The sequence below is a fragment of the Muntiacus reevesi genome, chromosome 10 (assembly GCF_963930625.1).
Source record: "Muntiacus reevesi chromosome 10, mMunRee1.1, whole genome shotgun sequence".
Lineage (NCBI taxonomy): Eukaryota > Metazoa > Chordata > Mammalia > Artiodactyla > Cervidae > Muntiacus > Muntiacus reevesi.
The window spans coordinates 13,361,085-13,374,847 of NC_089258.1; the positions used below are offsets into that span (position 1 = coordinate 13,361,085).

The window sequence follows — 13,763 nt, forward strand, 5'->3', positions numbered from 1 at the left end:
TTCATGGCTCCAGGGTCTCCAGATTATAAATACGACCGAGTGCGTCCTGTCTCACAGCGCTGGTTCTTACCCTGACTTGGAGCCACTGTTGCAAGTCCCTGGTCACCCCAGTAACACTACAGAATTCAATCTTACTAATCTACAGCTCTGCCCCACCCCCGCCTCCCTCGGGGCCCTGAAAGATGGAGGGGGAATTCATAAAGTCAGACACATCGTCATAATTAAAAACTTTAAACAGTAAAGGACTGTGGGTTTCCAGCCTTGGAATTTCTAGTATTTGTTGATTATCCTCAAATAGTGACCTGTTGGGTTGAATTAAAAACTGTTCTGCTGGTAGCCTGGCATTACTTGAATAAAGAAGGAAATTAGGGATAAAATTTAATTTGGTTCTTTATTACCATTACCAAGCAATATAAGAAAGAGTACCAGTGTAAAAATTCTATTTGGGTGATTTGGGTTATAGAGGATTGCTATCTAAAGTCTCCAGCTCCCGTCCTCGTGGGTAGGAACCTTCTAAAAAGCCAGTCAGATCACCACCATCTCTCCCAGAGTCCCCAAGTCCCCCATACTTGGCTTCAGACCCCATCAAGGAAGCCCTGGCCCCACACTTGGCCTTGCCTCTTAGCCTTTCACCCTCAGCCTCTGGAAGCCTGCGTGGGCACACGCCTGCCTTCCATGGACTCCTGGTTCACTGTCCCCGGGCTCCATGCTCTTCTCTCACTCCCCTCCAGCCTTCCACATTCCAACAGCCGCAAAGGTCCTGAGGCCACCAGCACCCCGCAAGCTGCTTCTCTCCTTCCCACCTTCAGTCATGGGGTGTCCCCCACCCCATGGGAGTGCTTTCTGCCCACCGACAGCTTAGCCCTCCTAACCCCTTCTAGAAGCTTCCCTGGTCCCATCACATACCAGGCCTTCCACAGCAGCTCACAGTCTGTTCATGGGAATGCCCTCCCTGCTGGACCATCTGCTCACTGCAGGCAAGGGCTATGACTCACTGTGCCTGTTTCCACAGTGCTCAGAGGCTCCGTATACCTCCTCTGAATTACAAAGAATGGATGGCAGGAAAGTAATTCCTACCTCTCCTTTTTGTTAACACCGTTTATTTACTGAAAGATTCTTCAAGTGTTTCTAACAAGTAGCCAGGGTTGAGAGCCACTGATTTACCCGAAACCGGGAGACAACTCATTTCCCACCCCTTTCCCCGACTGACAACATCTCCCCGCTCCCCAACAGGTGTCCCCCATCACTTGATGTCTGATGTGATGAGCTCTGCCTTGGAAAATGATACTGGTAGACTGACCTCAAAGACTGTACCTCCTGCTTCAAAATAAAAGCAAACAAGCGCATAACAGTGACAAAACTAGACTGTTCTGCGTCAGCGTTTTCAGAGTTCACAAACCCTGGGAACTCAGTTTTCCTGTTTAATGCAGCTTCTACTGGAGAATGAAAAGCTGGGGTGCCTGGGGCCTGTGGGTGGTGGGGAAGAGAAACAGGCTCTCTGTTCTGTGCTTTGCAAACACCTCTCCCCAACACCACACTAACCCTGCCCTTACTCTACCCCTCAGGCCACCCTGTGCACCCTCCTTGCAGGAACTGGGCATATTGATCCATCTCCCTCCCTCCCCACAATCCCTCCATCAACACCTCTCCTTTCAGAAAGAATGGAAGCTCATTCACAAGAGATCTAATTGCCTGACAACTACTCCAAGTTAGATCATGGACAGGAAAATGCTTTATAACCCATAGACAGTATCTTCTTACTGCTTTTCCTATCATTAAAACTTTACTGACAAATTTTAAATGAATTTTTCTGAATTTTGACATTAGGAAGCTGTGGAGATAGCAGAGAAAAAAGAAAAATATGAGACTTTCTGATTAGTTTTGCATTTATGGAGCATGTGCCTAGAAATATCTTCCAAAAAAGAGGAAGCAGAGGAATGAGGGGCTTGAAGCCCCCTAAATGGGAAACGACAGAAATATCTAAAATGGCAGAACACATGGTCTCTGCCTAACTGAAGAATCCTGCCTCTACCCTCGGATCAATTGTGAAAGGCTGACATTTTGTTTCCATGGGCTGCGCCCGCCACCTAGTGGTCAGTTGGCAACATCAACCTGTTAACCCGCAAATTTCCCCAGGGTTGGACCTGAGTTTGAGCAATCTCCAGGAGATGGTGATGGACAGGAAAGTCTGGTATGCTGCAGTCCATGGGGTCGCAAAGAGCCGGATACGACTGAGCGACTGAACTGAACTGGACTTGGAACCCAACAACCTCAGATATGCAGGTGATACCATTCTAATGGCAGAAAGGGAAACAGAACTAAAGAGCCTCTTGGCTCTTGGTGAGAATGAAAGAGGAGAGTGAAAAAGCTGACTTGAAACTCAACATCCAAAAAACTAAGATTATGGTATTCTGTCCCATCACTTCATGGCAAATAGTTGAGGAAAAAAGTGGAAACAGTAGCAGATTTTATTTTCCTGGGCTCCAGAATCACTGCAGCCACAAAATCAAAAGACACTTGCTCTTTGAAATAAAAGTTATGACAAATCTAAACAGCATATTCAAAAGCAGAGACATCACTTTGCCAACCAAGGTCTGTATATTCAAAGCTATGGTTTTTCCAGTAGTCATGTATTGATGTGAGAGTTGGACTATAAAGAAAGCTGAGTGCTGAAAAACTGATGCTTTTGAACTGTGGTGTTGGAGAAGACTCTTGAGAGTCTCTTGGACAGAAAGGAGATCAAACCAGTCAATTCTTAAGGAAATCAACACTGAATATTCATTGAAAGGGCTGATGCTGAAGCTGAAGCTCCAGTACTTTGGCCATCTGATGTGAAAAGCTGACTTATTGGAGAAGACCCTGATGCTGGGAAAGATTTGAGGGCAGGGGGAGAAAGGGATGACAAAGGGTAAGATGGTCAGATGGCATCATCAGCTCAAGGGACAAGACTTTGAGCAAACTCCAGGAGATGGTGAAGGACAGGGAAACCTCGCATACTGCAATCCATGGAGTCTAAGAGTCGGATACGACTGAGCGACTGAACAACAAATAATAAGCACTTACTGAGCATTTATTATGGGGCTGGCAATGTCAAAATCATCATCACATGGGCTTACTAAGCCTTACAAGAGCCCCACAAGTTAGTTAGAGGCTATTAGTATCCAAGCCATTTTACATTTTTACAGGCCCTAGAGAGAGTGGGCCATTGATTTTAATCAGATGGCATGAAAAACCAAGTCAGAGGAACACGTGAATTATCCAATCCCTAAGTCCACTTCCTCTGGACACTACATGACCACGAAGTCAGAGTTCTGCAGCAATTAGCCACAACCCCTGCCCTGCCCAGCCCGCTGCACAGGGGAGCCCATTCAGGTGAGTAACCCTCAGCAGGCAGCCCAGGGAACTGCTTTACACACAGCCCGGCTCACCATCAGGCAGGCGCAGATCAGAGGCAAGTGGCTGTGGCTCACACTCATGAAGGTCCTTAAAGGTGGAGTCGGTCATTACTGCCAAGTGAGATACTAAGACAGTTAAAGCAATACACAGAGAGAGGGGAAGCCAGTCACAATCTCCTCTAACTTGGAGCTCATTACTGGGTTACTGGGTCACGAAACCTCACATTAATATAAATAAATTCTGTAATTATCACATTGTTTTTGGTGTTAAAAGTGCTAAGTTGTTAAGAATAAATATTTTTTACTTTTTTTTTTGGTCCCTTGGCTGCCAGGATCTTAGTTCCCTGACCAGGGATCGAACCCATGCACCCTGCAATGGAAGCACAGATTCTTAATCACTGAACCATCAGGGAATGCCCAAGAATAAATATTTTAAATTATTGGACTTGGCTATTTCTTCATTTTTGAATAATAATAATAATCAATAATGGGTCTCTTCATCTTCTGAGAGGACCTCCATTGGAATTGCTACGAGGAAAGTGGAAACCCAAAGACTGCTCCTTTTCACCACAGACTGGAACCGGACCCTTGGCTGTGAGGATCAGCGGCACAGCCTGAACTTGGCCTCCTGGGCTTGGGTGACGCTCCAAGAGAGCAAAGTGGAAGAAGGCCCTTCATTTCCCACTCCCAGCGTCCTGCATACCAAGCGGACAGAAGTTTGAGTCACAGAGAAGAAATAACAACTGGTTTTAAAAGCAAAACGCTTCTTTCAATGATGAACAGGAGATGGACGACGGGCCTTAAGATTTGGTAAATGAGAGAAAGAAAGATTCAGTAAATGATTTCTAGCTCCTGACAACTATGGGCAAAGGCCGTGACAATAAAACCGCTCCTATCTGCCCAGGGCGTCAGGAGTCGTCTCAAGTCTCCCGGCGGTCGCTTTGTGCCAGTGAGAATGCAAATACGAGTCACCTTGTCAGAGGTGGGCTTCCCTGTTGGCTCAGAGGGTGAAGAATCTGCCTGCCGCGCAGGACACCCAGGTTCAATCCCTGGGTCGGGAAGATCCCCTGGTGAAGGAAAGGGCAACCCACTCCAGTATTCTTGCCTAGAAAATTCTGTGGACAGTGGAGACTGGTGGGCTATAGTCCATGGGGTTGCAAAGAGTCGGACATGACCAAACAACTAACAGATTTCAGATTTAATATGTTTTCATGGAACAAGCCCCCGAGCTTGTTGTCATTAGAATACACAGAGACTGGAAAAATGATGCTTTTTTTCCTCCATAGAATGTCTCCAAGAATTTTGTGGCTTTCCTGAAACAAGTCAAAGGCCCTCTTATCAAAGCACACCTGGCAGAAACTTGAAAGGCTATTTCCCTGCAGGGGAATAATTGACCCAGGTTAATTGACCCAGTTTCCGGCCCAGACTTCTGCAGCTCTACCCACCCCCACCGGGCCGGGGTCGCAACGTGTCGTCGGGGATCTCACTCACAGGTTGGCCAGGCCCGCCTTGCGCACGGCCGAGGAAATGGCCTTGATGGCCGTCAGCATGGAGTTGAGCAGCTGCGTGAGCTCCCCGGTGCCTTTGGCCTGACGCCCCTTTTCCATAACGTAGCGGGTCAGGGTAAGCATGTCCGTTTCGAAGGGGCTTCTGTCCCCCATGGCGGCGGGTAAATTTTCAGATTCTTTTCTCACTGCAGAAGAAAGCCTTATCTTTAAGGCCTGATCAGTGCCTCTGCAGTTTCAGAGCTGATTAGAAATCTGTACCGTGGTGCCAGGACCTTTAAGGGAAAGTGCCTCAGACCACGTGGTTGAGATCACTGGGCGAGCCCTCAAGGAAATCTCTCTGGCTGGCTGACCTGAAGGCTGCCAAAGTGCCATAAGTCAGCTGTAAATAGAACCTGGAGCACAGACCTGCTTTTTCTTGATGAACTTTTTTTCTTTAAATACCCTAAGAAGCAATCATTTGGTAACAGGTAGGAGATGAGAAATCCAGCCACTAGAAAAATGATTCATAAAACTCTTATTCAAAGACTCAAAAGCATTCTTCACATGTACTTCCTGCAGGGTTTCATTCCTTCATGGGGCAGGAGTCAGACTGGCAGATAACTTATCTGGGGTACAGGTCACATAACAAAATATTGGCAATCCGCTTAGCCAGGTTCCTTTCATATGTTTGAAAAGGATACTTTTTAATTCCAAAAGGCCTATATGACTGAATGGATATTTATAGTTGATATTCAAATCTGGAAGAAAAAAATATTCCCAGCACAGTGCCTAACACCAAAGTTACTTTATTAATTCTTTATTTTTTAAATTTCTCTACATTTGTATTTTCAAAACAAAAATAATACTTGCTTATTGGAAAGGAAACACTATGGAAACGTACCATCCCCTAAACCACCCCCTAGAAATAGCTGCTTTAGAGCTGGTGGGGTCTGTATTGGTAATGGACTTCCTGTGGCTCAGACAGTAAAAAATCCGCCTGCAATGAGGGAGACCTGGGTTCAATCCCTGGGCTGGGAAGATCCCCTGGAGGAGGGCATGGTAACCCACTCCAGTATTCTGGCCTGGAGAATCCCCATGGACAGAGGAGCCTGGGAGGCTATAGTCCATGGGGTCGCAAAGAGTCAGACACGGCTGAGCGGCTAAGCATACACAGTATAAGTAATAGGCACCTCAGGCAGGGGTGTGGGTGGGGTCTGCATAGGGTGGTCCAAGCACTGTCTCTAGGAGCAGAGAGAACCTGGTGCCAGGTTCCAGGCTAACCATCTGCTAGTTGTACAATTTGGAAAAGCTCCTGAAGCCTCAGTTTCCTCACTTATAAGTGGTGAAAACAATAAAACATCTACCTTTACAGATTGTGAGGCTTAACGTGATAAGGTATGCTTGTCACACAGTAGGTGCCCAATATTGGTTAATTACTATTTTTTATTTATTACCCTTCTAATTTTTTGATGTCTGTATCACTATTATGTATACATATACAATTTCATTTTACAAAATAGGACACTATGCACAGTGCTGGGCAATTTGATTTTTTCCTTTGACGGTTACTTCAATAGGAATGTGTTTAGCTGCAAGTAATAGAAAATGTAGAGTGATTTAAATACGTGGGAAGTCTCACATATTTTTCTCGTATTTTCTCCGAGGCAGCAGCTGGCACTCATATAGCTGGTCAAAAGTTCCATTAGGAACCCCTCTGTCTCCTCTCTGTAATCCTTGGCCAGTGGGCTTTTGCCTCCATGCTTACCATCTCGTGGGCACAAAATGGGCACTGCAGCTCCAAACATCTAGCACACATTGAAGTTTCAGAGAGGAGAAGGCAGCTTCAACCACATTAGTTCTTTTTTATTAGGAAATAAGTAATTCCCCGGAAACATCCATCACCACCCCTCACTGCTGTCCCGAATAACCTTACACTTATGTAGCATTGGCCAGATGGGTGATGCTTTGCTGCAAGAGTTGGACACTGGTATTGAATCAACCAGTCTTAAGTGTCTACCACAGCAAAACATCTTTGTGTCAATACACAGAGACATACCACACTCCCATGTGTGGACAGTTGGATTTTTTTTAAATGTTTGTTCTTCCAACAGTGCTGCACCAAGCTTCCTTACCTATGTGCCAGTGCTTCAGTAAGATACAGCTGGAGAAGACGAACTGCTGTGTCAGAGCATTTTAATTTTGACATCACCAGGATCTAAATTTCTTTAAGAACATAAGAAAACTTTCTTTTACTTCCCCAACAGTTTCTGGGAATTGTGAGAACTGTAGAATGGAACTTTCTTTGGTCTTCATGTATCATGTTGCCATCCATAAGTAATTCAGTTTTGTCCTTCAACATGGGAGATCAACCATAATTCTCCAGACTTAATTATAGAAAGGGCAGTGGCTGGATATTAGGCTATCTGGGTCAGCAGTTGGCTGTAACTGAAGAGACTGGCCTGGTTGCTTGGTTTCCAGGTTTCCTTTGAAGTTGAATGTTGTCATCTGTTTAAGAGGGTTTCCCCCACAGTGGTACAAAACAATGCCACTCAGAGTGGACTGTCACATCTCTTCTAGAGAAATGAATGCGTATCTTCATACCAAAACCCATTCATAAATATTTATGACAGCTCTATTTATAATTGTCAGAAACTGCTAACACCCAAATGCTCCTCAATGGTGGTAAAGAAACTGTGGTTTTAATAGATGCACAAAATAGAACAATATTCAGCAATGAAAAGGAACAAACTATTGGTACAAACTGCATGTGGCACTGGGATGAATCTCAGAGACATTATGCGGGTGAAGGAAGCCAAGCTTAAATGACTATATGCTGTATGATTCCATTTATATGATATTCTCAAAAAAACAAAACTATAGTCAGAGACCAACTTCATTGTTGCCAGGTTAGTTGGTGTGGGCAGGGAGGATGGAACAGGGAATTCTTTGCTGATGAAACTGATTATATCCTGATTATGGTGATGGAAACTTGAACCTATACATGTGTCAAAATTCATAAAACTATTCATTTAAAAAATATTATTTTATTGTCAAGTGAAACTCTATGCCTGTTAAACAATAACTCTCTCTTCCCCGCAATCCGTAGTCCCTGGCAACCAGCACTCTACTTTTGGTCTCTATAGATTTGATTATTCTAGGTACTTTATATAAGTGGAGTCATATAATATTTCTCATTTTGTGGCTGGTTTATTTCACTCAGTATCATATTTTCAAGGTTCATCCATGTTGTATCATGTGTCTGAATCTTCCTTTTTAAGGCTGAATGATATTCCACTGGTGGATATATCACATTTTGTTTACCCATTAATCCATTGAGGGACAGTGTGATTGTTTCCACCTTTTCCTATGTATAATGCTATCATGTCCATTGTAGGACAAATACATGTTCAAGTCCCTGCTTTCAGTTTTTTTTTTTTTTTTTTTTTTTACAGTGTGCATTTTATTAAATATTGTTAACCAGCATCTTTAGAAAAACATAAGGATAGAGTTGCCATTTGGCATTAGAGAAAGAGACTCTAATACTGCTTTCTTGCATTAAGCTCTAAAAAATGGTGTCATCACCTGATAAATTCTACTAATTATAAAACTGAATTTTAGAAAAAAAAGAAAAACACAAAGTAGTGATTTAACAAAATTAATCTATCATTTTTACAATGAATATATATAGTTTCAGTAATAAGAACAATTAAATGTTATTAATAAATAAATTAACCTATCAAAAGACATGTACAAGCTATTTAGAAGTCGGAAAAAAGTCATTTTTTGAGGTAGTATGAAGTAAAATTTCACTGGGGATGAATACTGGAATGTTTTTCTTTTTTTTTTTTTTTTTTTTTTTTTTTTAATATTATTTTATTAGTTGGAGGCCAATCACTTTACAACATTTCAGTGGGTTTTGTCATACATTGACATGAATCAGCCATATAGTTACATGTATTCCCCATCCCGATCCCCCCTCCCACCTCCCTCCCCACCCGACTCCTCAGGGTCCTCCCAGTGCACCAGGCCCGAGCACCTGACTCATGTATCCCACCTGGGCTGGTGGTCCGTTTCACCATAGATAATATACATGCTGTTCTTTCAAAACATCCCACCCTCACGTTCTCCCCCAGAGTTCAAAAGTCTGTTCTGTATTTCTGTGTCTCTTTTTCTGTTTTGCATATAGGGTTATCGCCACCATCTATCTAAATTCCGTATATATGTGTTAGTATACTGTAATGTTCTTTATCTTTCTGACTTACTTCACTCTGTATAATGGGCTCCAGTTTCATCCATCTCATTAGAACTGATTCAAATGAATTCTTTTTAACGGCTTTCAGTTTTTTGAGAGTACATACTCAGAAGTAGAATTGCTGGGTCATATGATAACTCTATGTTTAACTTCTTGACGAATCATTGTACCATTTTCCACAGAAGCTGCACCATTTTACTTTCCCACCAGCAGTGCACAAGAGTTCAGGTGTATAGACATATTTGCCAAGAATTTTTTTTTTAAAAATTTATTTCTTTGTTTTTATTTTTGGCTGTGCTGGGTCTTTGTTGCTGCAAGCAGGCTTTCTCTGGTTGTGGTGAGTGGGGACTACTCTCTAGTTGCAATGTGCAGCCTTCTTATTGCAGAGGCTTCTCTTTTTGCAGAGCATGGGCTCTACAGCACGTGGGCTTTAGTAGTCTTGGTGCATGAGCTTTGCTGCCCTATGGCATGTGAAATCTTCCCAGACCATGGGTTGAATCTGTGTCTCCTGCATTAGCAGATGGATTCCTAACCACTGGACCACCAGGGATGTCCATGTGTGTGTGTTTGTTTGTTTTTAAGTAACAGCCATCGTCATGGGTATGAAATGGTATCTTATTGTGTCTTTGGCATTTCCCTAATGATTTGTGATGCTCAGCATCTTTTCATGTACTTATTAGCCTTTCCAGCTTCCTTTTATTATGTTTTCTGAAAGTATTTGTTCACAAGAGATTGGAAATGAAAGTAACAGACTAGTGCTTTATCACCGGCACCCAGGGTAGATAATTTGAGGACAGGAGAGAGAGTATTGGCTGGTGTCACCTCTGAGCAGTCAACCGCTCGCTTATAAAGGGATCCAAGGCAGGGGCTGCCAACCTCCAAAGCGGCAATCCCACCCCTTTGCAACTGCATTTAAATGTCAGAAGTTTGAGTTACCCAGTGGTCTAAGATTGCAGCTGATGACCTTTCAGCAAATGCCAAAGTTCTTTCAGGGCACATGACAGGGTGGAAACACATTAGGAGCTATGGTGAAAGCCTGGAGGAAGGGAGAAGAGCATCCAGATCACATTTATCTCAGTGCTAAGGATACACTGGTGACCACAAAGCTATCTCTGGCCTTGCTCTGTTTAGTGAAAAATGCTCACAGACCTAAGTCTAATAAAGACAAGCAGACCCTTCTCATAGCTGGGATGATCTCATTTCTGCCTCAGGGCCCTTCACCCAAAGGCAGGGATCCAGAATGTGACTCTAGACTGTCAACTGAGGGACTATTCTTTGTCAGCAAAACTCTTCTAAGATGCTTTATGTATACTGTCTCATGTAATCCCAATATAGTTTCTTATTTTACTTTGTTTTTGAAATTTTCAATCAGAGAAGATTTTATTATAACAAAACATGTGTTTAATTGCTCAGTTGTCTCTGACTCTTTGCAACCCCATGGACTATATACCAGGCTCCTTTGTCCATGGAGTTTTTCAGGCAAGAATATGAGAGTGGATTGCCATTTCCTGCTGGAGGGAATCTTCCTGACCCAGGGGTTGAACCCACGTCCCATGCATCTCCTGCATTGGCAGGTGGATTCTTTACCACTGTGCTGCCTGGGAAGCCCTATCACAATGCCATCAGGTAAAAATGGGGAAAAAAATTGTAATGCAAAAATTATGCAATTATGGCAAAATGTGTCAGAATATCTACACACTTGTCGCCATAGGACTATAGTACTTACTATATACCTGAGCACTGACCACTGAATGCTGTGCTAAACTGCTTCACATAGGGACTGTTTCTTTGTGAGACCACATCTTCCTTTTCTCATGCCTCAGTGAAATCGGCTTGATGCCTAAACATCATCTTTGTAGGTTAACAGAAAACAAAGATAAAAAGTAAAGAAGACAATTTCAACTTTACTATAACATAGTAATACCAAGTCTAGCTTTCAATGTATAAAAATATGAAGAAAGTGCTGTATACATTCTTCAAATGCAAAAATGAAGTTAAAGTGGGACTGGTATATGTTGGACCTATATTTTCTTTTCTTTTCTTTTTTAAAATATTTACTTATATATCTGCATCAGGTCTTAGTTGCAGTTTGCAGATTTTTCTAGTTGCAGCACACCGGCTTTACAGCATGTGTGAACTCCCTAGCCAGGGATCAAACCAGAGGCCCCTGCATTGGAAGGCAGATTCTTAACCACTGATATGCATGTATGCTAAGTCGCTTCAGTCATTTCCAACTCTTTGTGACCCTGTGGACTGTCGCCCTCCAGGCTCCTCTATCCATGGAATTCTTCAGGCCAGAATACAGAGTGGGTTGCCATGCCCTCCTCCAGGGGATCCTCCCAACACAGGGATGGAATCCGCATCTCTTACGTCTCCTGCATTGGCAAGTGGATTCTTTACCTCGGGTGCCACCTGGGAAGCCCCCTTAACCACTGGAACACCAGAGAAATCCCTGGACTTATATTTTAATTCTTTGGTATCCACTGCACCATTTCGCTATATTCTCATGATACTATGCTTTTTAAAAAAATTTTTTTAAGGCTTTAATTTTTAAGGTAGTTTAGGTTGACAGCAAAATTGAGAGTAGGTACTGAGATTCCTCATTTCCCATTGTAACCACACATGCATAGTCTCCCATGTTATCAACATCACTCCCCAGAATAGTATGGTATTTTGTTCACTTTTTTTTTATATATACAAAGAATGAACCTACATTAGCACAGCGTTATCACTCAAACACCATAATCTACCTTAAGGTTCACTCTTGGTGTAGATTCTGTGAGTCTGAACAAATGTATAATGATGTATGCCTATTATTATAATATATGTGATATATTATAGTATGTGATGTATGTCACACAGAATAGTTTCACTGCCCTAAAAACCCTATGTGCTCTGCCTTTCATCTCTCCTTTCCACCTTACCCCTGGCAGCCACTGATATTCTTATTGCCTCCATAGTTTTGCTTTCTCCAGAATGGCAAATAATTAGAAGCATACAGAAGGTAGCCTTTTCAGATTGGCTGTTTTCATTTGGAAATAGGTGTTTAAGATTCCTTCATGTCTTTTCATTGCTTGAGAGCTCGTTTCTTTTAGCAATGAATAATATCTTATTGTCTAGATGTACCACAGTTTAGTTATTCACTCACCTATGGAAGGACATCCTGGCTGCTATTTCCTGTTCACCTTTATCAAAGATCAGTTGACTGTGTTTATGGGGGTCTTTTTCTGGTCTCTCTGTTCTGTTTCATTGTCTATTCTTTTGCCAATACCACATTGTCTTAGTTACTATAGTTTTATCTTAAGTCTTCAAGTCAGGTAGCATCAGTCCTCCAGCTTTTTCTTCTCATTTAATATTGTGTCTCTCCATATAAATTTTAGAATCAATTTGACAATATTTATAAAATAACTTGTTTGGATTTTGACTGGAATTGCATTGAATGTATAGAACAAGTTGGAAAGATGTGACATCTTGATAATATTGAGGCTTTCTATCCATTGATTTAGACCACAATGCAATAAGATTAGATGTCAATTACAGGAAAAAAAATTAAAAATTCCAACATATGAAGGGTAAACAATATGCTTCTGAATAACAAGCAAATCACAGAAGAAAAAAAAAAATCCATAGAAACGAATGAAAATCAAAACACAACAACCCAAAACCTATGGGACACTGTAAAAGCAGTGCTAAGGGGAAGGTTCATAGTGGTACAGGCTTACCTCAAGAAACAAGAAAAAGGTCAAATAAATAACCTAACTCTACACCTAAAGCAACTAGAAAAGGAAGAAATGAAGAACCCCAGGGTTAGTAGAAGGAAAGAAATCTTAAAAATTAGGGCAGAAATAAATGGAAAAGAAACAAAAGAGACCATAGCAAAAGTCAACAAAGCTAAAAGCTGGTTCTTTAAGAAGGTAAATAAAATAGACAAACCATTAGCCAGACTCATCAAGAAACAAAGGGAGAAGAATCAAATCAGCAAAATTAGAAATGAAATGGAGAAATCACAACAGACAACACAGAAATACGAAGGATCGTAAGAGACTATCAGCAACTATATGCCAATAAAATGGACAACTTGGAAGAAATGGACAAATTCTTAGAAAAGTATAACTTGCCAAAACTGAACCAGGAAGAAATAGAAGATCTTAACAGACCCATCACATGCACAGAAATCAAAACTGTAATCAGAAATTTTCCAGCAAACAAAAGCCCAGGACCAGACGGCTTCACAGCTGAATTCTACCAAAAATTTAGAGAAGAGCTAACACCTATCCTACTCAAATTCTTCCAGAAAATTGCAGAAGAAGGCAAACTTCCAAACATTCTATGAGGCCACCATCACCCTAACACCAAAACCAGACAAAGATGCCACACACAAAAAAAGAAAACTACAGGCCAATATCACTGGTGAACATAGATGCAAAAATCCTTAACAAAATTCTAACAAACAGAATCCAACAACATATTAAAAAGATCATACATCATGACCAAGTGGGCTTTATCCCAGGGATGCAAGGATTCTTTAATATCCACAAATCAATCAATGTAATACACCACATTAACAAAGTGAAAGATAAAAACCATATGATTATCTCAATAGATGCAGAGAAAGCCTTTGACAAAATT

At 41.9% G+C, this 13,763-nt stretch overlaps 1 protein-coding gene across 1 annotated transcript in view; it reads right to left on the reverse strand.

Moving 5' to 3' along the window:
* The window catches only part of FBP2 (fructose-bisphosphatase 2), a 43,892-nt gene extending 38,731 nt beyond the window's left edge, over positions 1 to 5,161 (reverse strand). Inside the window, exon 1 of the mRNA XM_065946687.1 lies at positions 4,887 to 5,161. Within this exon, the coding sequence (XP_065802759.1) occupies positions 4,887 to 5,056 (170 nt within the window). The 5' untranslated portion in view covers positions 5,057 to 5,161. The remainder of the gene's footprint in view (positions 1 to 4,886) is intronic.
* Between the last annotated feature and the right edge of the window lie 8,602 nt (positions 5,162 to 13,763).